The sequence below is a fragment of the Urocampus carinirostris genome, chromosome 14 (genome assembly GCF_059441175.1).
Source record: "Urocampus carinirostris isolate Australia breed hairy pipefish chromosome 14, RoL_Ucar_1.0, whole genome shotgun sequence".
Classification (NCBI taxonomy): domain Eukaryota; kingdom Metazoa; phylum Chordata; class Actinopteri; order Syngnathiformes; family Syngnathidae; genus Urocampus; species Urocampus carinirostris.
In genome coordinates, this window is record NC_142362.1 from 252,693 (window position 1) to 276,000 (window position 23,308).

A 23,308-nucleotide genomic window follows, 5' to 3' on the forward strand; every position below is an offset into this window, starting at 1 on the left:
CTCACTTTTTTTGTATTTCTCACCCTCTCTCTTTCCTAACCCTTGTTCTACTTGTTTTCTCTCTCGTATGCTCTTTTCTTTTTTTCTCACATTCTCTTTCTCACTCCTTTTCTTTTACTTTGTTTCTGTCTTTTTCTCTTCTGCATGCGTTTGCTCTTTTTGCCTCTCTTTCTCTGTTTCTTTTTCTTACTTTGTACTCTGCTCTACTTCTCTCACTTTCTACCTTTTTTGCTTCTCTCTCACTGTTTCCCTTGCTCTTTTTGAATCCTTCCTTTATCTTAAACGTATTTGTCTGGCTCCCGTGAGATCTTTTTTTTGTAGCATGTGGCCCTTCAGATAAAATCACTTTGACATTCCTGTATAAGCCATTCAATTGTTATTGTCGTTGAGTTTTTCTTTTCTCTGCAATTCTTTGGGGGGAAAAAACACAACATTCTAACACAGCAAGAATGACTTTTTATGTTTTTGCACGATTGTTTACCAAAATGAGTCCGTCGCCTTTTGCTTCTCGCAACGAAATAGAATTGTCTTCACAATCTTTGGAGACTCGTCGCTCTTGAGTTCGAAACGTCCTTAGGACAAAACGTCAACAAATCTCAGGTTTCTCGAAATCATCGTCAAAAGATGTGCAAATAATAGCAACCCAAAAGAAGAAAAACCAAATCGCACAGTCGTCTTGGTTGTCCACAGTGAACGCGGTGACGTCATCACCGTCTAAAGTGCTTTTTCGACACGGTCGAGCTCTCGCCGCCGAAGACGTGCTGGATTGGACCTGCAGGGGGCGCTGTGACGGGAGCCAAGGCACAGAAAGCTCAGTCCATAGACCTCGGTCCAGTTTCTTTGTCAGCCAAAAAATACTCAAATTTGACCTGCCAACCTGAGCCACCTGTTTGGTCAAGAAGAAGTGGAATTGGTGAAGTTTTTTGGAACGCCATCCCAAGATTGAAAAAAAGGAAATAACGATGAGGAAGTTGGCTACGTTTACATGCGGGCCATAATCTGAGAATATTTCCCTCTATGTGATTGTGTAAAACGATGGAAATGCACAGAATAATCCAATCAAAGTCCTAGTCTGAGTCCGAGTACTGTAATTCCTCATGTAATGCGGACGGGAACCCCCGAGGTATGCCAAGATCTGCAAAGTCGCCGGCAGCAAAAGGTGACCAGGGATAACGGATCGCAGCTGCAAGGATGCAGATGATTTTAGGCGGGGACAAATGAGAGGGGGGAAAAAGCTGCCACTCGTGACACGTACTCAACCAGGATAATGGATTGCTACTGCACAGGTGCTGCTCGTTTTAGCGATAATCGACTGTGGATAATGGATCGCACAAAAAACAGTTTAGTTCACGTGAGGCCACCGTGGCACACTTTCAGCGTTTTGAACCCCCAAGAAAGCGCTGTTCCGGCCCTTGTTCTAAGCAATAGTCGTCTAGGGATAGCGGATTGCGAGCCGTACCACACACTTCCCTTTGGTAGGAGGCGTGCCTCCTAAAAAGTGTTGTTGGCAACAAAAGGGGATCGGGGATAATGGATCACTGCCACAACTTTAGGCAAAATAGTAGAGTAAGGGCAAAAAAAAGGGCTGACAAAAGCGCGCTCTGCCGGCAATTTGCGATCGGGGATAACGGATCTCACGTTGCGTTTCCAATGGGATGATGACCCGCATGTAAACGTAGTCTGTGTGAAAAGTCTCCCCTAAACCGCATCGGGACAAAACGAGATCAGAAGTTATTGCTGTGATAGACGGAAGTGAAGGTTGCTCTCCCACCGACGGTCGCTAGGTGGCGACAAACGCACAGAAATAGGAGCGGGCGGGCGCGTGGTCTAAGTCGTTTTTTGGTGCTCTCCAGCTTTCGTAAACCTCAAAAAAGAAGAAAAGTGCTTTTGGTTTGAAGAGCGAGGTGCGACCGGGGGAGGGGGGGGTCACAGCCTTTCGGTTTTGGGTCCTTCAAGAGCGACCCTGATTGGCGTTGATCATGATGTTGGGCAGAGCGTTGCGCCTCTTCCGCCAGGCTCCCAAGTTTCGAGCGTACCTTTTCATCTGCTGGAACCAGTTGCGGGTCCGGAATTCGTCGGCCGCCCGGAAGACGAAAGACTCCCTGGGGATGTCCAGGACCTCGAAGGTGTCCTGACACTCGGGGTCCATGGACACCACGCAGTTCCCCAGCCTGATGGGCTCCCGCAGGACGGAGAACCTGCCGCCGCTCTTGTCCTTGATCAAGACCAGGACGCCGTCCCGGACGCCGTCCCCCTGCTCGCCGCCGGGGGGCGCGCGGACCATCAGGAGGGACCGGATATTTTGGAACTTGAGGGCCCCGCTCCCTTTCTTGGCCCACTGTCCGTCGGCGGGCCGCGAGAGCTGCAGGGGCCCCTCCATGACGAAGCGGGTGTCCTCCGGCGCCCACCCCAAGGTCTTGAGAGAGGCCTCCCGCATCCGTCCCTCGGCCGCTTCCCTGTGTTTGCGACCGTCCCTGCGGAAGGATCGCAGGGACCAGGAGGCGTCCCGCTGTTTGGTCTTGGCGTTGATGCGCTCCAGGTGGTCCTCCACCCGGCTCTTGGCCTGCCGCAAGCGGGCGAATTCCGCCTGCTTCTCCGGGGTGACTTTGATGAGGCGGTTGAGGAGTAAGGGGTACTTGGTGACCCTCTGGAGCGGCGCCATCAGGAAGGAGCGCAGGTTCATGCGCCGGAGAGCCGTGTTGTCGTTCTGGGAGACGTCCAGGAAGATCCTGAAAGAGGAGCACAAATACCGGTGCTTGGACCCCTCGAAAATGTTCGAGGTCGGGAAAATGCTTGAATTCGGAGGGAGATACTCGAGAGCGCTCGAAATTCTCCCCATAGTCTGACTTGATAGATCGCGCGATGAACGGAGAAAATAAAAGTGCGTGAAAATGACACGATAACGCTGTCATGTGAAATGTCACCGACTGCACCCGAGAGGACAGCTCTATTTAGAAAACTGCCTCTTTTGGCTCGGCCTACTAAATCCTAAACAACACTCCTCACGTTTTTTTTATGATATATTATCAATAAAAAGAAAACATAACGCACTCAATTTTTTAGTCACTACTCACGTTATATGTTTCTATCTTTTATTTGCAAAATACAAACAGTTTGAGCTATTTACACACTGAACAGATTTCAAGTCGAACAAAAACAACGTTTCTAAAAATCTGAACTCTTCAGTGCTGTAAAAAACTCTTCCCAAATCTATTTAAACCAATCTAGACACAGAACAGCTAAGAAACACGCCCTCAAAATCAAATAGATTAAACAAAAAGCAAAAGATCCGCAGTCTAAGATTGAACGATTAAATGCACTCTGCTTTGGAGCCGAAATCGTTAAAATGAGTCCAAATTTGGCTCCTTTTTCTGAGTTCTATATTTAAAGTACTTTCTTTTTGAACTCCGTTACCCAACAACTTTTGAGCCCTTTCCACGTTTGTAAACAAGTGGGATATTTAAGTCAGAACGGCAGAATTCATGTCACTTTATAGCAGCCATTTGACACAAAAATGTCCTAGATCATATGCTCAAATCAGCACAAAGTATGTGCTAGCAGCAAGATGGCCACTTTATTTGAATCATCAACGCCAATAAATGAAAAATGTTCTTTTGACGGGCGCTGCATTCTTTTCCTTTGAAGGGACTGGAAAAATTGGCCTTGAAAGAGCTTGAATTTTTCAATTGAAAAGCTTGCAGGAACCCTGAGAAAGGAAAAGTGGGACTTGACTGAGAATAGAAACTTTGAATTAATGATGAGCTTTTGCCTCTGTTGCTAAGGAGAACTCGGGCAGAAACTGGGAGAAAGAAAGAAAGCAATGAGAGCAGAGCCCGGGATACGGTGCCCCCGCCTTACAGCGTGTGGCCCGCAGGCCGGATAAGGTCCGCCTAGGGTCTGAATCCAGCCCGCCAAACGAGGCTGAGAAAAATGCCAGAAAAAAATGAGCGCCACTTTTAAATGGATCCACTTGATGTCGCCAAAGCCTGGCTAAGCCACTCCTAAAGCAACTAGAGCGGCATTTCTCTCTGCCTCTCTTTTTCTCTCTTTCTCGTTCTCTCTTTTTTTCTTACTTTCTCTTTCTATCTTTCCCTTTATCCCTTTCTTTCCCACCCTCTCTTTGTCCAATTCTCTTTCTTTACCTTTTATTTCTTTTTTTTCACACCATCTATTTTTCTCTCTTTTTGTCTCTTTCTCACTCTCTCGTTTCTTACTTTTTTATTCTCTATCTATTTCTTTCCTTTTTGCCCATTTCTTTCATTCTCTCTTTTTCACACTGACTCTTCTTGAAATTAGACCTGAAATAAAGGTGCGTGACGGCACTCGTGATTTATATTTACGCACCATTATGACGCGCAAGTGTGCATGAAAGACGCAGGAAGAGGAGTCCGACATTTACGACTCTATCGCAATATCTGAAAATTGGCCATAGTAGAATACAGGAATGCAACGGTTTTAGGTCTTTTGGAAACGGCTAGACTTACTGGGTAGGATACAAAGTTTTTTTTTAAAGATTGTGATCTAAGTTGACCTGGGACCAGGTAAGGCTCGAAGCGAGCGGAGGAGGCGAGCGCTCACCTGAGAAGTTCCTTCTCCTTCTCCAGCGCGTTGAGGGCGTTGACGGAGGCGGACTGCTGCAGGCAGTAGGTCTGGAAGGCCGGCAGCATGTCGGCAAAGTCCAAGAAGATCCGGCCCACCGACACCGACAGCAGATCTTCGTCGCCCTGGAATCAAACGCCGACACTCGGGGTCAGCGTCGGGTAGGAGAACCCTAAACCTTTACCCGAGCGGACGCTCGTCCTCTTCCTTCTGGCTCTCGAAGGCGGAAACTCAACAAAAGATAGACGCGTCCGACGTCTCCGACGCCCTTTAAGCTTTAGTTCAACACCGTTCTCCCTCCGCCCTTTGGCAGCCTCCGGGGCCGCAAATGTCCCACAGACCGTAGCTTGTATCCATCTGACATTGACGATCAAGACAAAAAAGTTGAAGTCATTGCTAGATTTGAAAATGTTGAGGAATAGATGGGCTTTAAGTAGAGAGGATCGATGACCACAAAATGGAACGGTGCTTCTATCAGCCCTATCAAATGGGTCAATCGTGGGTAATAGTTCAGCATCGCTTCAAATTTGTCAAAACATGATGTAGGCCAAATGACATCCCCTCTTACGTGCATAGCAGTAACGGGGGAACATTTTATGCTTACGTTAATACTCTTAAAAAGAAGTTAGTATCTGATGATTACTGTCAAATATGTTTAACATGTTTATTTACTGGATTATCAAAATGACACCAAAAAATGAATGTCTCCCACTAGAATTCAGCGTAACAGGGCGGACATCCGGGCAGCTCGGCGGCACAGTGGGTTAGCACGTGTGCGGCACAGTTCTGAGGTTATGAGATTGAACCTCCTGTGTGGAGTTTGCATGTTCCCCCCGCGCTTGCGTGGGTTTCCTCCCACATTCCAAAAACATACATGTCAGGTGATTGGCCGGTCCGAATCGTCCCATGGTGTGAATGAGCGAGCGAATTGTCTGTCTCTGTGTCCCCTGCCCACGACCTGAAGACGGCTGAGATGGGCTCCAGCACCCCCGGGACCCTACTGAGGAGAAGCGATGCAGATCATGGATGGAGGGTGAACATCCTTATCAGTAAACCGTCATAAAACTTTATAGAAGGGGCGCTATCTGTTTCATGCGGGTGAGCGAACCCCAAAACCAGAAAAAAAGGGTCTAAAAAAAGATGGGCGCCACCAGACTGTACACGCCCAAGGCTCACTCCACAGCTGACAACAAGAGCTCACTCTGCGAAGCGGCTCGGTCGTCCACCGAAGGAGCGCGCCGTCCCCTCAACGTTAGCTTAAACCACATACTTCATAGAATTCAAGTCTGGAAGACGACAAAGCCCACCTTTCAAGAACGTTCTACCAAAGCACGACCGAGTTCAAAGAGCCCTTATGTTATATTTTCTGCTTTGATCTGATTTTGAGCAAACCGGTTCCAGGTGCCGGCGAGTGATGTGTTAGGTTAGCACGAAAACGGTGAAAGTAAGAAAAGGGCAGATTCGAGTCAAGTCCAAACGCAGAGGAAAAGTTAAAAGGATATGAGCGCCCCCCCCAAAAAAAAAAAATCTCGAACGGTCTGACTGAGGACACTTAGGCCGGGAGAGTTTGGATTCCGGTATGGAATCCGGGACGTCCCCGACGTCTCACCTGGTCCGTCGCGCTCCGGATGGCGTCCCGCAGACGGCGGGTGAAGCTTTGGTTGACGCGGGCCAGTTCCTCCACGTTGGCGAAGACCACGGCCAGCTGCTCGACGCTCAGCAGTCCGGCTCCTCTCATGGGCTCGTAGAACTCCTCCTTGATGATCCTCAGGTCTTCTCCGTAGCTGCTCTCCGTCTTGAGGAACTCCAAGACCGCCTCCTTGCGCTCGGCCCGGAGATCGGCGCAGCGGCCGCAGGCGGACGCGCTCCCGGCGGGGACCTCCTCGGGGTCGGTGCGGTCGCACTCGGCGCAGAAGGAGGCTCGCTGGCGGGCCCACGAGAGTCCGGGTCCGATGCCGCTGTCGGCCCGCTCCACTTGGGCGCCGCGCCGCCGGGGCTCCCCGCCGTTGTCGTCCTCCTCGCTCAGGCCCACCACGCCGCTGTCCACGCTCAGGCTGCTGACCGTGCTCCAGCGGTGGGGGCGGACCCGGCCCGGACCTCGGCCCGGACCCCGGCCCGGACCCCGGCGCTCGTCCGGACCCGGAGGAGGCTCCGAGTGACCGCGGAGCGCGGCCGGAGCTGAGGATCGAGTAAGAAGAACCGATTTGAATGGGATGAGATGTATATCTATCTATCGACGGAGGCCATATCTAACATTCATTCCACTTTGATCTTCTCAACCTCACACTGAACATTAAGCCCACAGCACAACAAGGGCTGAGTTGCTGTGCCGGGATACACCGGTTTACCCCCTCCGCAGGATTAGATACCCATCAAAATTAGGGCTAAGTGACTAACGATTATCTTCCTCATCGTTGAATCGGGCCATTGCGAGTTCAGAGACGAGGAGGAGGGGGTTCGACAATATGGCGGGGAGGAAGACTCAGACGTCGTTCCGTCGGCCCAAAGGAAAGACATTTTAGCAAAATTCTAAGAAGTCTCGATCATTGTGGAAAGGAATCACCCGGAAAAAGTGTTGACAAGTCGAGTAGCGATGAAGTCTGCTGCATTGTCAAAATCCGGCAAACACCGACGTCATTGGATCAGTTTTTCAACAAACGCCTGGCCAAAAACACTGCTGCTAAAGACCAGTCAACAAAGAGGTCAGTCAAAAGTTTCTTTGTTTTTGACATGATGTGCCTCTTGTTTTACATGAATTGTGCGCTCTTCTTATCATGAACATTTTTCATGTTCTGACGCTCTTATTTATCGGAACGGATTCATGCCTTTACATTCAAAATCCATCAGGTTATGAAGCAGAGTAGAGGGAGGGGTACTACTCTACTTTGTGGCTCATACATCACGTGATACGACCAATCCATGACCTTATTAGTCGCCGTTGCTTTTAGATAGATAGATAGATAGATAGATAGATAGATACTTTATTCATCAATTTTAATAACTAATTGTAATCTATTTGATCAATGAGTTGTTGCAGCCCTACTCAAAATACTATTTTTTTCTGCACTCTAAGGCGATACATCTCCTTACCGCTATCGGTCTCCCTCCAACGATGCGGCGGAGCGACCGGGCCCTCCGTCAGGGCCCGGGCTCCCGACGGCGCCTCCCGGTGGGTGTCGCGGGCCGGGGCAGGGTCGCCGCGGTGCGTTTGCGGGTGTAGGAAACGGTACGTCTGCGATCGGTGGCAGGCGGCGTCCGAGTTCGAACGCCGGCAAACGCCCGGGAGCTGAGGAAAAAAAAGGGGAAAGTATTTGTCCCCGACGGGTCGGCCCGCTTTGCCGCGGGACCACAGGTCGCCGTAGTAACGGCAAATTTTCCCATCCGGAATGAGCTTGGTCACCATGGTAATAGCGCTAGCTATACATTGCTTTAAATCAATCCAGCAATGAGCTATTAAATGTATAGATTTCATAACATTTGAATTCCTAAATACTCCAAGTCAAGCCAGGCGCCTTTGCCGTCTTGACACGGAGTATTTACGAGCGCTCGTCTCGAGACCGAGCGGTCGCGGGTTCGATTCCCGGCTTGGCGCCGATCTTGAAAAGCTCTCTGGATATGCGGCCCCCGTTACCATTTGAGCATCAACGGCGCCCCCCGGCTTCTCTCACAACCGCTTGAAATAAAAGAAGGACAAACGCTGTCGAGGAATCGTTATCCTGGAATGCTCGGGATGATTGCCGAGATAAGACGTGACCTCGAAAATCCTCGTCTGGAAAAGCATGACGAACCTTGCTTTGGAGAGATAGCGCTTTCGTACTTCAATGACACTGACGACGGTTTGGGTCAGGGTATCGCTCGTGTGACGGTAGACCAGGGCTCGGAAGCCAAAGACCAGTAGAAGCTTGTCTCATTTCATTGTGATTTAGTGCGTTTTATTGCCTCTTTTTGCTCAGAATAACGGGTCCCGAGAGAGTTTGTGAGGAAGCGGGGGACGAATATTTCGCCATTGAATTTTGGAGAGAGCCGACACCATATATTTTAAGACACAATTCAGCAAAGCCGCTTTCAAGACAAAAGTAAAATTGAATTCACTGTCTGTCATTTGATGATCCGATCAAATTTGTGAACTAATAGGCTCTGGTATTATTATTACCGTCTCCCATATCAATGGAAATCTACTGCTTAAAATCTCCCATACCTCAGTTACTGTACTTAAGAGTCTTGAGGCTCATTTTGTCATATTTGCCATGATCATGATTTGTTAGCATGTACCGTGAGTGCTGTCGCAGCAGAGCGTGCGCCAAATGACCGATTCACAGTACCAGGGGGTCTCCCATCTGAGTACTAAGGCCCTAAACTGCTTAGTTTCCCGAGATCAAGCCTTCTCAGGGTCCTATGGCCGGAATATCATGAGTTGGGGCCGGCTTTGCGCAAAAGGCATGCTAATGAGTAGACGCTAACGAGAAAATGCTAACGACTACGTGTAAACGACTACATGCTAATGATTAGATGCAAACAACTACACGCTAACAAGAAAATACTAACAACTACATGCTAAAGAGTAGATGCTAACAAGTAGATGCTAACTAGTAGATGAAAAGAACTACTTGCTAACAAGAAAGTACTAACGATTACGTGCTAAAGAATAGATACAAACAACTACACGCTAACGAGAAAATACTAACAACTACATGCTAAAGAGTAGATGCTAACGAGTTGATGCAAAGAACTACTTGCTAACAAGAAAGTACTAACGACGACGTGCTAAAGAGTACATGCTAACAACGGCATGCTAACAAGAAAATACTAACAACTACATGCTAACAAGTAGATGCTAACGAGTAGATGCGAAGAACTACTTGCTAACAAGAAAATACTAACAACTACATGCTAAAGAGTAGATGCTAACAACTACATGCTAACAAGTAGATGCTAATGGGTGGATGCAAAGGACTACTTGCTATCAAAAAAGTACTAACGATTACGTGCTAAAGAATAGATGCAAACAACTACACGCTAACCAGAGAATACTAAGAACTACATGCTAAAGAGTAGATGCTAACAACTACAGGCTAACAAGTAGATGCTAACGAGTAGATGCAAAGAACTACTTGCTAACAAGAAAGTACGAACGACTACATGCTAAAGAGTACATGCTAATAACGTGGATGCCAACGACGACATGCTAACAAGTAGATGCTAACAAGTAGATGCTAACGACGTCGTTCTAAAGACGACGCGGCAGAGCCCGGCCCCGACTGTCACACGTTGCCTTGGGAATCGTCTCCTTTTCATGTTTTTTTTCCTTCTCGGTTGATAAGAATCAGATCGAAATGCTTCCATCCCGGAATGGCCGCGGGACGGGTTCCTAAGTGCAGCTCGAATCCCTCATTCTGCCCCGGTTTTGACGCACGCAGGCTAAACCTCTGCACGAGCCGTCTGTCGCAGTGACCTCGCCATCCTCCAAGGATGGCGGATCGCTGCCGCCGCCGCCGGAGCCACGTGCACGCAAAAAAAAAAAAAAAACACCGGCTCGCACTCAAAGCCGCAAAAATGCAATCCTCCTTACGCATCCTCCGGCGTCCTCCTCGCCGTTTTCTTCTTCTGGGGGCGCCGGGCGGTCGGGCTGGGCTCCTGCCGCAGTTGCCATGGTGACGCCGGCGGGGGGCCGGCGGGGGGCGTCTCCGTCGGCTGACAGCCTGACGGGGGCCTCCCGGGAGAGGTCTGCGCTGCAGCTGGGGGGCACAAAGGGGGACGGGGGGACGACCCTTCTCGTTATTGTCCATATTAGTATTGTCAGATTTTTTTAGTATTGCTGTAGTTTTCGTCGTATTACTGTTTATCGCTCTCAAATATTCTGGTCGTGATAAGAAGCCCTTTCATCATTGGTTGAAATGTACAATCGTTTTTTTACATGTTAACCACAAGAGGGCACGAGAAGACCCCTCTCGGTGTTTGTCAAAGGCAGAACAGTGACCCTATGCACCGTCGTTGGATTGTAACGATTTCCAATTTTATCGGTAGACACTGCTGATGTATAAGGCGCACCAGACTATAAGGCGCTCTTGTCAATTTTTAGATGCGCCTTACATCCCGGAAAATACAGTATTTCGATTTCAGATCAGTTCCAGGGGTCAGCACCTAAGGGTTTCTATGCGATTATATACGCTACCTTTTCTTGATGAGGTCCAGAGCGGAACCGATCAGACCCTCCTTCATCTTGTAGATTTTGGCTCCATAGCTGGACAGGTCCGTTCCTTCCGGGAGCAGCGCCGGACAGCAGCTGGAGGGCCGGCCTTTCTGCTCTTGGCCGTGCGGGAACGGAGTCGACCCCACCGGTTCCAGACTGGACCTCCTGCGTCGGCCGCCGTCGCCGGTTTCTCCGGGACTCGAATCCTGCGGCAGGGTCCTGGGAGCAGGGCTCACGCGAACCGGCGTACCCGTTCCGGTTTCGGGGTCGCGGGGAGCCGGGTCCGTGAGACCGACGTCCCGGTTTTGCTCCTTCATTCTCATCCTTTTGAACTCCTCAAATGTGGGGATGTACAGGCGCCCCGCAGAAAAGCAGTGCCGGGGTCTGTTGACCCCGCCCAGAACCGGTCCCGCTGGTAGCGCTTTTGGGCTCGGGCAACCGTGAAGAGTCAGGTCGGGGCTGCTATTTTGTCGACGCAGTTCGAGTCTTCTCAGGACTTCCCGTTTGATCTCTTGGGGGCAAGTGAGACGTACGGGACTTGGACGAAACCCCGAGTTTTCTTCAACAGGGGAGGGGTCAACGGTCCGCAAGGGTAGCGTCTTCTGAGGCTCCAGTGCCGACCTGGCGCTCTGAAGGCGTAACTTTTCCCTGAGACCTCTTCTAACGTCCCATGCGTCCATCCGGCCGGGGAAGAGCAACTGCGGAAAATTGGGCAGATCCTTTCTTCTCGGACTGTGTTGGGGGCAGTACGCTAGGCTCTCCGGGTCGGACCCATCCGGGGGCCCGTCGTACCAGTGACTGGTGGCTTTGTAGCGCACGATAAACTCACTGGAGGAGCATAGACCCGTTTCCAGGACGGGGTTCCAGTTCAAGTTTTCCATACTTCGGTACGGTCGACCCCCTGAAGGTACGTCCGGGGACTGTCCTACCCCGGTTTCTGCCAGTCCCGTTTGTCCGGAATTGGACAGAAAGGTGCTGCTGTTACATCGGGACGCCAACGGGAAGTACGGCGCTCCGGGATAGTGGGGGGAACCTCTGTGCCAGGGAAAGGCCATAAAGGGGGCGGCAGACGGGGGGAGGTGGGAGACGCAAGGCTCCATTGCAAAGGGAGAGGACTCCTGTAGCAGTTCTGGTCACTCGGTCTCATGTCCTTGGCTTGGGGTCTCCGACCTAAGCATCTGTTGGCCTAGCAAGTAAAGGAAGGCGTGTAGCAGCTTGTCTAGGTTCTTCTTAGAATCTGATGAGATCTTACCCCATTTGGATTCGGTTTTCATCTGGCCTCCAGGTTCGGGCCACAAACGTCCACTGGACCTTTGAGGACTCGCATCACACAAGAACTTCTTCTGGACCCTTTAAAGAGAAGATACAACATAGCCTAAGAGAACTAGCCATAAAAGTGACTATTCCTTTTTGTAAATAGTTAGCTAGCAAGCTAATTAAAACATTGCTAAATAGGGTCCTCAAAAGCAAACAGCCCATGGGTCTTGAACTTAGAACTCGTGAGTTAGGCCTGCCTTTTTTGACATTGACGTCATAAATATTTGCCACTTTGATTCAATTAGGCCCGGAGCGCAATACCGCATTTCCACCACTTGCGGCAGGAGCGCTATGACACTTTTCTACCTTTAAGTCGACAAGAAGAAATGTCATTTTGAATTCTTCATTTTTCTATGTTTGCAACATTAGGCCAAATAGGCTTAGGACTGTAGTACCCCATTTCCACCACTAGGGACAGGAGCGCTAGCGTTCTTTTCTACCTATAATGTCGAAAAGAAGAATTCTCTTTTTAATTTTCCTTTTTTTTTACATGTTTGTTAGCCAGTGAAGGTCGTGTACAACTTCTAGAATTTCCCGGATGGATTTATTAAGCATATGTTTATCACTAGTTATGAAAAAAAATGACCAAACAATGAGTTTAAAGACGAATTTTAGTATCAGTGTCCTTTGATGCTACTAAAATGACTTTGCATTTACCCGTTCAAGCCATAATCATTTCTGCATTCTTTGCAAAAAGCAACACACAAAAACAAGCTGGGACCAGATTTTTTTTCTGACTAAATTTCATAAAAACGAGAAACGGATGAGCAGGGTATGCAGTGTCTGTGTGAAACATCTGATTGGATGTTTTTTTTTTTTTAAATTCTACAAAAACATGGCCCCCCAGAGGTTTTTAGGACTACATTTTGTAAAAACACAAGACGCATGTTTAAGGTATGCAGTGTCTGTGTGAAACTGCAGTTGGGTGAAAATGGTGAAAGTAAGAAAAAAACGGTTTCAAATACAGTCCAAATGCTAACCAAATCTCCAAATGAGTAGCACGTTGGGATTTTCCTATCCGGAGCACCGCACAAAAACAAGCCGATTTTCGGACTAAATTCTGTAAAAACACAGGACGGCCGTGCAGGTTCTCTGCGAGACACATCTCATTAAGACTACCTTTCCCACAGAGGACAAGAGGAGGACAATAATAGAGGGGGAAAACAATGTAAATTCCTCACATAATCCTGCATCATGCACATGAATGTCAAGTAGAGCATGGTCCCCCTCCCCAAAGTGGCCCGAGGGACCCCGGGAAGCGCCACCGCTCCTGGTTTTTGTTGGCCAAGGCAGGCCGGAACCAGAAACAAGGCAAATCTTTCTTCTCAATGGTGAAAATCAGGGGCCTCAAAGTCATTTTGGCTCAGGTGGGGGCCACGCGGGAAAAAAATGAACTGTCGTGGGGGCCGGACTAGTAGAGAGAGAGAAGTAGAGAGAGAGAGAGAGAGAGAGAGGGAGAGGGAGAAAATCGTATAAAGAGAGAGAAAGAGCACAAGAGACAAGGAGAGAGGAGAGAAAGAGAGAGAGCAAACAAGAAGAGAGTGAGAGAAAACAAGTGAAGAGACGAAAAAGAGAAGAGAGAAAGAGACAGAATGAACAGGAGAGGAGAGAAGTAGAGAAAGAGAGAGGACAAGAAGAGAGTGAGAGAAAACAAGTGAGAGAGAACAAAAGAGAAAAGAGAAAGAGACAGAATGAACAAGAGAGAGAGAGAGAGAGAAAATGAGATGAAGAGAAAAGGAGAGAGAGAAAATCGTATGAGAGAGAAAGAGAGAGAGAGAGAGAGCATAAGAAAGGGGAGAGGAGAGAAAGAGAGAGAGAGAACAAGAAGAGAGTGAGAAAACAAGTGAGAGAGAACAAAAGAGAGAAGCAAAAGAGAAGAGAGAACAAGACAGAATGAACAAGAGAGAGAGAGAGAGAGAGAGAGAGAGAGAGAGAGAGAGAGAGAGAGAGAGAGAGAGAGAGAGAGAGAGAGAGAGAGAGAGAGAGATTGCCTCCGCTTGTCAGTAAATAATTGCTTATGTTTGTTTTTTTCTCCGAGTGGAATACAGTCATGAAAAGAGCCACCAAATTCAAGCACTTTCAAGGCCAATTTTTCCAGCACCTTCAAAAGGAAAGGAACATGTTTCTTGTTGACTTTGATGCCTAAAATAAAGTGGCTATCTTGCTGCAAGCACATACCTTGTGCTACTTTGAGCTCCTTCTTATCTCTGGTCTACAGGATCCTATAAAGTGACACGAATTCTGCCATTCTGCTTCAAGAATGCGACTTCACGGAAAACGGAAAGTGCTGGCTAATAATGGAGTTCAGTACTGAAGACATAAAAAGAAAGAAAGTACTGTTTGTAGAAAAATGAGCCCAATCTGGACTCATTTGAATGATATTGACAGCTCGGAAGCAATCTTAGAGACTGCTGATCTTTTTATTTTTTTCTTTGCTTATTTTGTTTTGAAGGCGTTTTTTTAAGTGTTCTGTGTCTAGATTGGTTTAAATAGATTTGGGAAGTTATTTTTTTGTATTTATAGCCCTGAAGAGTTCATATTTTTCATCCATATTTTATTGTTTTTACATTTTTAGAAACGTTGTGTTTATGCTAATGAATAAATGCAAACAACTCCACGCAAACAAGAAAATACTAACAACTACATACTAAAGAGTAGATGCTAACAACTACATGCTAACAAGTAGATGCAAACGAGTAGATGCAAAGAACCGCTTGCTAACAAGAAAGTACTAACGACTACATGCTAAAGAGTACATGCTAACGACGGCATGCTAACGAGTGAATGCCAACGACTACATGCTAACGAGTCGTAAAAATGGTAGATCTCTTCATACTTTTTCAGGGGTCCCCTGCAAAACATGACTCATTACTAAAACATTTCGGTTAAAATAGATTATTATTGATGATATATCATTAAAAAGCATCAAATCTGTGGAGCTGTTTGGGAGGCAAAAGAGCAATTTTTCAAAATAGAGCTGTCCTTTTGGGTGTGACCAGTAGGGGGCAGCGACGCCTCACATGACAACACCATCACAAACCACCAGAGCGGGCGTGTGGGTGTCATTCTGACGCACATTTTTTACTGTGGCTTGATATATTGCGTGTCTATCGAGTCAGACTGCCAGGAAACACGGCAACAATTTCAAGCGTTTCTAAGCATTTTACCCCCAATCCAAGCATTTTCCTGACCTTGAAAACGCAAGATTAAAATTTCAAGGATTTCAAGCACCAATCCTGCGCCGTACGTCCCCGACCTCTTATCCATCGTCAAGACCGAAGGACTGGAGCGGCCGTACGATGGCTCAAACGCACGCGGAAACGCTTTTGTGCACTGGCTAAAAAGCAAAGCCCCGCAAACAAAAAGACGGCCGACGTTTTTGTCAACGGTCGGGTTGTGCGGCAGATGAACCAACGAAGGACGAATGAAGGAACCGATGAATCCGGGTTAGCTTTTGTGAAGACGGGCTAACCGGAAAGCGACTGAGCACGCTCCAGGGTGAAGGACCCCAGAGGGTCGCCATGGAAACCAGGCGAGACGCTCCAGCGTCATTGAGTCGACCGGAGGAGGGCGGGGAAAACTACAGTCGGCGGGCCACGTACGTACCCTCTGACTTCGTAATCCGGCCCACTGAACCGAAAGCAAAAAATAGGATTTTGCTGCCAGTTTTGTCCCCAATTTCCCTTTTTGGCCCCAGTACTTTGACGTATAACAAAAATAAATGTAGAAGATATTTTTGTTCATGAAAATAATTCTCAAAATAATCTTTAAAAAAAATGTCTGCCTGCCCCCGCCCCCCCCAAAAAAACAAAAATAGAAATAATTTTCTCTTTTACATCCAAAAATATTTGACAGAAAATGTTCCAAATGAGGCCCCAAAATGGTAGCATGCCTTGCTCAAAAGTAGGGCTCATTGATTTAGAGCAAACGTGCGGCCTGCGGGCCATATCAAGCCTGCCGAGGTTTTGAATCCGGTCCGCGAGACAATGCTGAGAGAAGCGCGAGAGAAAAATGAGCCGCGGTTCTGAATATGTGCGCGAAAAGTCACCTAAGCAAGGCACAACTCGTAAAGCAACTTGAGCTGTATTACTCTCTCTTTCTCTCTTTCTCTCTGTCTCTATCTATTTCCTTTTCTGCCTTTGGCTCTTTTTCTTCCTCTCTCTCTTTCTCACTCCCTTTCTCTTAAATCGACTAGTCCCGCCCCCTTGAGATTTTTTTTTGACAGCGTGTGGCCCCTGAGCAGCTCCAAACGCACATCCTACTACCCTCTCTGTCAAGCAAGGGAGCCGCCCATGAATAATGGAGACCCTCACGAATAATTCAGGGTCCGGGGGGAGGGGACGCAGGGCCCGTCTCATCGTGACCCGCTCGGTGTCGAGTGAACCGGACCTCTTTCGGGGAAGACGCTCCGACAACTATTCCTATTGGTTCCCGTGCGACCGCCCGGCTCCTTTTACACGGCCAGTAAAAGTAACGCTCGCTCTCCGCTCATCGGCCACTTCATTAGGTACCACCGAGGCTCCGTGAGAGGAATCGTTATCGCAGCCGGGGCTGCAACAACTCATCGTCGAAATCGATGATTTAAAGCCTCGGCAACTCCTTATGTCCTTGTTTGGTTGTATGAGCCCCTACGTACAAATAAGAGTGCACACGATTCTGTCCATTATCTGCACCGCTTATCCTCAGTAGGGTTGCGGGGATGCCGGAGCCCATCCCAGCCGTCTCCGAGCAGTGGGCAGGGACACCCTGAATTGGTTGCTAGCCAGTCGCAGGGCACACAGGGACAGACAATTCGCTTGCTCATTCACACCTAGGGGACAATTTGGACTGGCCAATTCACTTGACATGCATGTTTTTGGTATGTGGGTGGAAACCCAAGAGAGCATGGGGAGAACCTGAAAACTCCACACACACGAAGGTTGGTAGCTGGATTTGAACCATTAAGGTCTCAGCTGAAAATCGTTTTTTATAAACATTTTCTTATATTTTTTTACATCTCTTTTTATTGAACATTGCAGACTTGGCATGAAAATATGAAAGGGCTGCAGGAAGGAAGGAAGAAAGAGAGTAAAAGAGCAAGAGAGAACTAAAGGAAGACAGGACTGAAGGGAGGAAGAGAGAAAAAAGACAGGACGAAAGGAAGAAAGAAAGAAATCATTTGTGTGCAAGTATGTGAAATTGGTTAGCCTTTGGACTGTATTTGAAACCGTTTTTTTCTTACTTTCACCATTTTCACCCTAGAATAAAATCAAACTGCAGGCACGCGCGGGAAATCCCTTGCCTCCTTTGCTCCAGCGTAATGCCCAACGTGGCCGGAATACCAAGGGTAACCGAAAAAAGCAGAAAAAAAAGAAAAAATGGAGAGATCAAATGAAAACTTGATCAAATGGTTATTCAGTGTCCAAGTTCTTTCTCATTTCACTTGGTTTTTCTCACCTTATAGGAGAAGAGGGCCTCGGAGGCGGAGCCCCCCGAGGACAATCCAGCTGCCGACAAACCTGTTGCGAAAAGAGCTCATCGGTGCCGCCTCATACCTATTTTCTATTCAAATGAGATTCTTTTTTTATCAGCGGACTGAATCTACCTCACCCTATTTGGAATCATTAACCTGGTGACAACATAGTAACACGATCTGTTGTTATGATACAAATCCAATTCAATAAATTCCGGTCGACAGGCTTCATGGGAACGATCTGCATTTTATATAGCGCTTTTCAAGTCACTGACTTCCCAAAGCGCTTTACAATGTGCTCCACATTTCCCAATAGCGGCCTTGCAGCCATGTAGGGCGCTAACCTGCTTATTGGGGGTATTAGGGGTTCAATGTCTTACCCAAGGACACTTCGACATGTAACACGGACGAGGCGGGATTCGAACTGGGATCCCTTGATCCCAAGACGAGCGCTCTACCTCCTGAGCTACTGCCGCCCCTAGAATGAGGATGTAGAATGAAAATGTATTCATGGAATAAAAAAATAATCTTCTACATTTTTAGTTGTTTAGCAAGCTATCGAGCAAGCTCTTTACCTTTTTTGCATGCTAGCTAGCTAGCTAGCGAGCAAGCTAAATCGATCGATCGATCGATCGATCGATAGATAGATGTCTAGATAGATAGATAGATAGATAGATAGATAGATAGATAGATAGATAGATAGATAGATCTCCAGATATTTGGATAGATATCTAGATAGATAGATGTCTAGATAGATAGTTTCTTCATTCCCGTAGGGAAATTGACACTTCCAGCAGTATCCTTGAGTTGAAAAATAAAATAATCAAATAAAAGATTTGATCTTTTAGGCTAAATATGGGCCTCCTTTCTAGCTAGCTATCTTAGGATTTCTATCTGGCTATTTAGTTGACTTTTGACTCTAAAAGCTAGATATCTAGCTCCCTTTTTTTTACCTGTTTACCTTTCTAGCAAATGTTCTAGCAAAGCTACCTTTTAGCTATTGAGCAGGATATCTAGCACACTTTTTGCACGCTATCTAGTTTCAACTTTACATTTTTTTGCACGTTATCGAGCCAAATGTTGTGTTTAGCGCCTGCAGCTGCAAAGCGAGGCACGCAATTCTCTCGCCTCAAAGCAGAGGGCGATATCGAGACCTTGGATTTGGCGAACACGTCAATTACTGCTGGTATGAGCAAGCTAACCGCGAGTCCAGCCATCCGGTAAGTGAAAGACATCGTGTCTTGTGAAATGAAGCTAGCGTAATACAGAATGTAGCAGAAGACGCTAGTGTCGACGTGCTGTTTTTATGAGCCTGAAAAAGAACCTTGAAAATGGAATTGTTGCCATTGAAAGCGACGGCGGGAATGACAAGGATGCGGGTTATCGCCTCGTCTTTTTTGGGTATTTTATTTTGTCGACCTCGTCGTCTTTTACGGCGGCCAAGTTTTTTAGCCACGGTTTTATGATGGACTGCTCGAGAAACAAAGTCACGTCTTCACCATTTCCCGAAATCCGTTGTGCCACATCTCAATGGAAAGCTGATCTTTTGATTTTTATTTGACTTCTTTTAATTGATATTTTCTGTGTCTAAATGGGTTCAAATAGAATTTTAAATAGCTATGTTTTTGGCATGTTATCATTTATTCATAGCACTGAAGAGTGAGTTAAATACATTGGTTAGCCGATTCGAACCAGAACTGAAAGTAATCGTCGTCAGGCAACTCAGGATCCATTTTTATGTGCGATTATCGCGCACAAGTGATTCACTTCTGAAAGGAGAAGTCAAACATTGACAACTCTTTTACAATGTCTAAAAATTGTCCAAAGTTAAATACACGGTTGCAGAGGTTTTAGAGGTGTGAACTGCTTGCCTCCAAACGGCCACTTTTGGAAACGCTTTGACGTTCCCCTGAGAAAAGTGTGTAAAATACAATGTTTCGTTTTTCAAATTGTGATCAGGCTTCATGCTCTTGTCTCAGCTGTTTTCCAGCTAGGATGCCTATGCTACACCCGTACGCAGGCATTTTTCTTCCTCTTTTGTTGTTGTTACGTACAAATATTTGACGCTGCTGACCCGACGGTAAATCAAGGGAGAAAAAGAGCCGACGTCAGCGCCCGAGCTAATGAATGCTAATTGTAGCTTGCTAATTGTAGCCTGCGGGTGGAGTTTGTGGAGTCAACACGGTGTCCCGGGGGTTTTCCACACCTTACCGCCTTATGTCTGACAACAACACCCACTTTGCCTCGTTAAACTGCCATTCATCCCGTGAGGGATGCCGGAAAACATGTGGCTGTAATTCCATGACTGGCCGGTAGATGGTGTTTGACTACCTTTCAAAGAAGTAGTGCGAATAACATTGAATCGTTTTGAGGTTCGATGGTTTTTTTTCCAACAGGTAAATAGAACATAGGATGTTCATTTGCAGTAATCCTATCTCCCCCCCCCCCCCCCCCCCCAAATGTGCAAGATTTGTATTATTTTAAAAATGTTTTAGAATGATGGATAGGTTCTACAAATTCTATTCAAAAGTCGTTTCATGAGGTTATTCTACCTGTATTCAATGTGAACGTTTATGTATTTTGAAACGAGAGCTGCAATAAACGATGACTGTATCGTGTTGATTATTTCTGGGATGAATCGAATACATTGAAAATGTTTTACATATTCCTCTCCGTTCATTTTAAAATTCAACATGAATTGAGCAAAATCAGAGTCATAAATTATTCATTTTATACTTTTACATTTATTTTAATTCTAGAGAATTTTTTTCTGGATGACTCGGATTAACTTACATGTTTGGATTTCTCTCAATGTATTTGTCACGATTACCGATGTAATACACCCGTGCCCGCTCCTTTGGCGCCAACTGCCTCAAACTCTGATCGGCTCCCCGTCCCTATTTAAACCCACTCCTATCTGTCACCTGTGTTCAGTCCGTCAGCGAACCTCAGTTTACTCCAGGCAAGCATTTTTCGACCCTGACTCACACCCGTTTTTGCTCCCGTCTGTTTTCCCGCTTCGACACGTTTTTTGATCACGTCTACTCTCTTTTGACTCGTTTCTGATCCCGACCACGTTTTTTTGCTCTCCTGTCCCGGCTACCGACCCGTTTTTTCTGTTCCTGACACGGAAGTCCCACTTTTGCATTCAGAGCGACCCGCTTCCCGAGACCAGCGATCACCGGATCGTGGGTGCAACCCTTTCCTTTCTTCCGATAAAACTGAGAGAAACGTAACGCAAGTGGGTCCTGTCTCCGTTCTGGTCCTGAGAGTATTTTAAAAAAGGCATTTCATTGAGTAAAATGATAGGCCTCTAGAATATAATACATAAATGGCCAAGAAATGATTTTCTCTGTAAAAATGATGTTTCATGGTGTGATATTTGCTTTAAATGTGTTGACATAAAATGACAGTAAATGTAAAATAGTTGTGAATCCCGTGTAAAATACAACATTCATTTTATAATGCATACATTTATGACCCATGATTGAAAATCAGAGCAATTTATCTGTGAAAATGAACAATTATTGTCTCGTATTTGTGAAAATACTGCACGTTATGAAAAAATACATGGAAAAATGTGATTCAATTTCACATTTTAACATTTAAACTCGAGCCGCAGTAAACCATCACTTTAATCATCGATGAATCTGCTGATTATTTTCAAAATGATAGCGATTCATCGAAATGCTTTTGTTCCAATGTACGGCTCACGGATCCCTAACCACCACTTCCTGTGGTGTGTCTTAGGGGATGGCAGCCTGCAGGCACCCATCCCTCTCCAGGCCGTCCAACGGATGTACATATTTGAAAACAGATCATTCATTGAAACAAATCAGAGTATTTTCGTAGACAGACTTTTATAATCATTTTGTCAAGGTGGCCAGGAAAGAAGTATTTCTTTCTGTATGTACCTTTAATGTCTATTGCAGTAAATCATGTTTTAGTCATAAAATTAAATCCAAACATGACCTGACAAATGATATTCGCATTTAAACAAGGGCTGCGACTCGGGATTCTTTTATCAATCAATGATTTCACGTTAATGTTCGTTTTCATTTTGACCAAAATTGGATCTCTGCTCACTAGACAGTTAAAATCTAGATATCCATTTTTCAAAGGCGTGTGTGTGTGAGAGACAAATGATTCCCCAACCGACATCAGCTTCATGTTTCATTTCAATGTTTGGACTTGTAGAGAAAATGATTGAGTGTTTGGAAGTATCTAAGGGATTCAAGTGGAGAAATGGATGCGTCGTCTCACCTTTATGCCACCTCAAAGGTTCGCTTCCCCCAAAAATGCCAGAAAAAGTTGCTCTGTGTCACAAGGAGGCTTCTCATGAGTTAGATGGAACACAAACGCGCACATGTTGGACTCCAGAGGTCCAATAGTCTACTCATGATTGTGCACCAATATTCAATATACCCTTAAAGCTAGCCCTGCATCGCGATCTCACCTCAAGAGTATTGAAAATGCATGTTCTGCAAAAAAAGGTCGATACAATCAACGTTTTGACAATCCAATGATGTAAAAAAAGGAGAAATCAAACTGACTGTTTTAGTCGTCCTTCTCCATCGCGTGAGGCGGATGGCAGGTTCTCCTCGCGTCCTGATGTGCAGCCTCTGCGCGGAGCTCGAAAAAGAGCCTTTTTAGCATCGGTGAGAAACCAACGAAATGACTTTTACGAGGTGGGGAAAAATCACAAGGAGAATAAAAGCGAAAGAAGGAGAAAAAAAGCATTGAGCGAAAAGCTCCTCTCCACGCGACCTCTTTCTCTGCGGCTTTCTCCTTGGGAACTGTGCTGCGTTCAGGTACGCCTCGTCAAAATGACGACGCAGATGCGAGGAAATCCGAGGAGACTCTCCCTCTTTCTATTCTCTCTTTCTTTCTCGAATGCAGGGATGTCAAAGAAGGCAGGCCCGCCCGCCAAGGGTTTGAATCCGGCACGCGAGATAACGCTGAGAGAAGCGCGAGAGAAAAACGAGCTGTTGTTTGAAATAGCTTCACTTGATGTCGCCAGGCGCCACCCGCAAAGCAACTGGGGCGTTATTTCTCTCTGTTTTTCACTTCTCTCTTCTTTTTCTTTATTTTTCACTCCTTATCTCTCTCTTTTTGTTCTTCTCTTTCTTTTTCCATCTATTATTTTCTCTCTCTTTCTCTCTCTCTCTTTCAATTTTCTCTTATCTTTCTTTAATTTTCTCCGTTTAACTCTCTCTCTTTGTTCTTCGTTCTCTTTCTCTTTCTCTCTCTCTCTCTCTCTCTCTCTCTCTCTCTCTTTCAATTCTCTCTTATTTTTCTTTAGTGTTCTCTTCTTATCTCTGTCTCTCTCTTTGTTCTTCTTTCCCCTTCTCCATCTCTTTCTTTCACTCTTTCTCTTTCTCTCTATCTCTCTTTCAATTCTCTCTTCTTTTTCTTTAGTTTTCTCTATTTATCTCTCTCTTTGTTCTTCTTTCTCTTTCTCCATCTCTCTCTCTTTTTAGGGGGATGACACACTGAGTATTTCTGTGGTATTCCTGATTTTTTCGAGTTTTATTCTTGCAGTATTTTTGTTGTATTTTAGTGGTAGTTCTGTAGTTTTTGGGGTAGTGTTTCTGTATTATTACTTTTGTACTATTTTTCGTAGTATTTTAGTGGTATTTCTGCAGTATTGCTGTATTTTCATCATCATATTTTGTAGTCTTTCCGCACAAGTATTTTTGTGGGTTATTACCACACCCCCTACATTGCATATTACCGAATCTTATTGCAAT

General features: G+C 46.2%; 1 protein-coding gene across 1 annotated transcript; it reads right to left on the bottom strand.

The window, feature by feature from the left end:
- Positions 1 to 433: 433 nt before the first annotated feature.
- arhgef49 (Rho guanine nucleotide exchange factor 49) lies at positions 434 to 22,373 on the bottom strand. Its single transcript, XM_088353403.1, has 8 exons — positions 22,112 to 22,373; positions 12,042 to 12,139; positions 10,772 to 11,975; positions 10,169 to 10,334; positions 7,690 to 7,885; positions 6,209 to 6,777; positions 4,579 to 4,724; positions 434 to 2,729 (listed from the first exon to the last, which is right to left on the bottom strand). The coding sequence occupies exons 3-8, from the start codon at positions 11,887 to 11,889 to the stop codon at positions 1,952 to 1,954; spliced, it is 2,973 nt and encodes a 990-aa protein (XP_088209529.1). The 5' UTR covers positions 11,890 to 11,975; positions 12,042 to 12,139; positions 22,112 to 22,373; the 3' UTR covers positions 434 to 1,951.
- Between the last annotated feature and the right edge of the window lie 935 nt (positions 22,374 to 23,308).

Coding starts and splice junctions, on each gene's coding strand:
- arhgef49 (XM_088353403.1), bottom strand. CDS start 11,889: ATGGAGCCTTGCGTCTCCCACCTCCCCCCGTCTGCCGCCCCCTTTATG. Junction 10,335..10,771: donor CTGGACCTCATCAAGAAAAG/GTAGCGTATATA, acceptor TGTGCCCCCCAG/CTGCAGCGCAGACCTCTCCC. Junction 7,886..10,168: donor AGGAGGACGCCGGAGGATGC/GTAAGGAGGATT, acceptor TTTTTTCCTCAG/CTCCCGGGCGTTTGCCGGCG.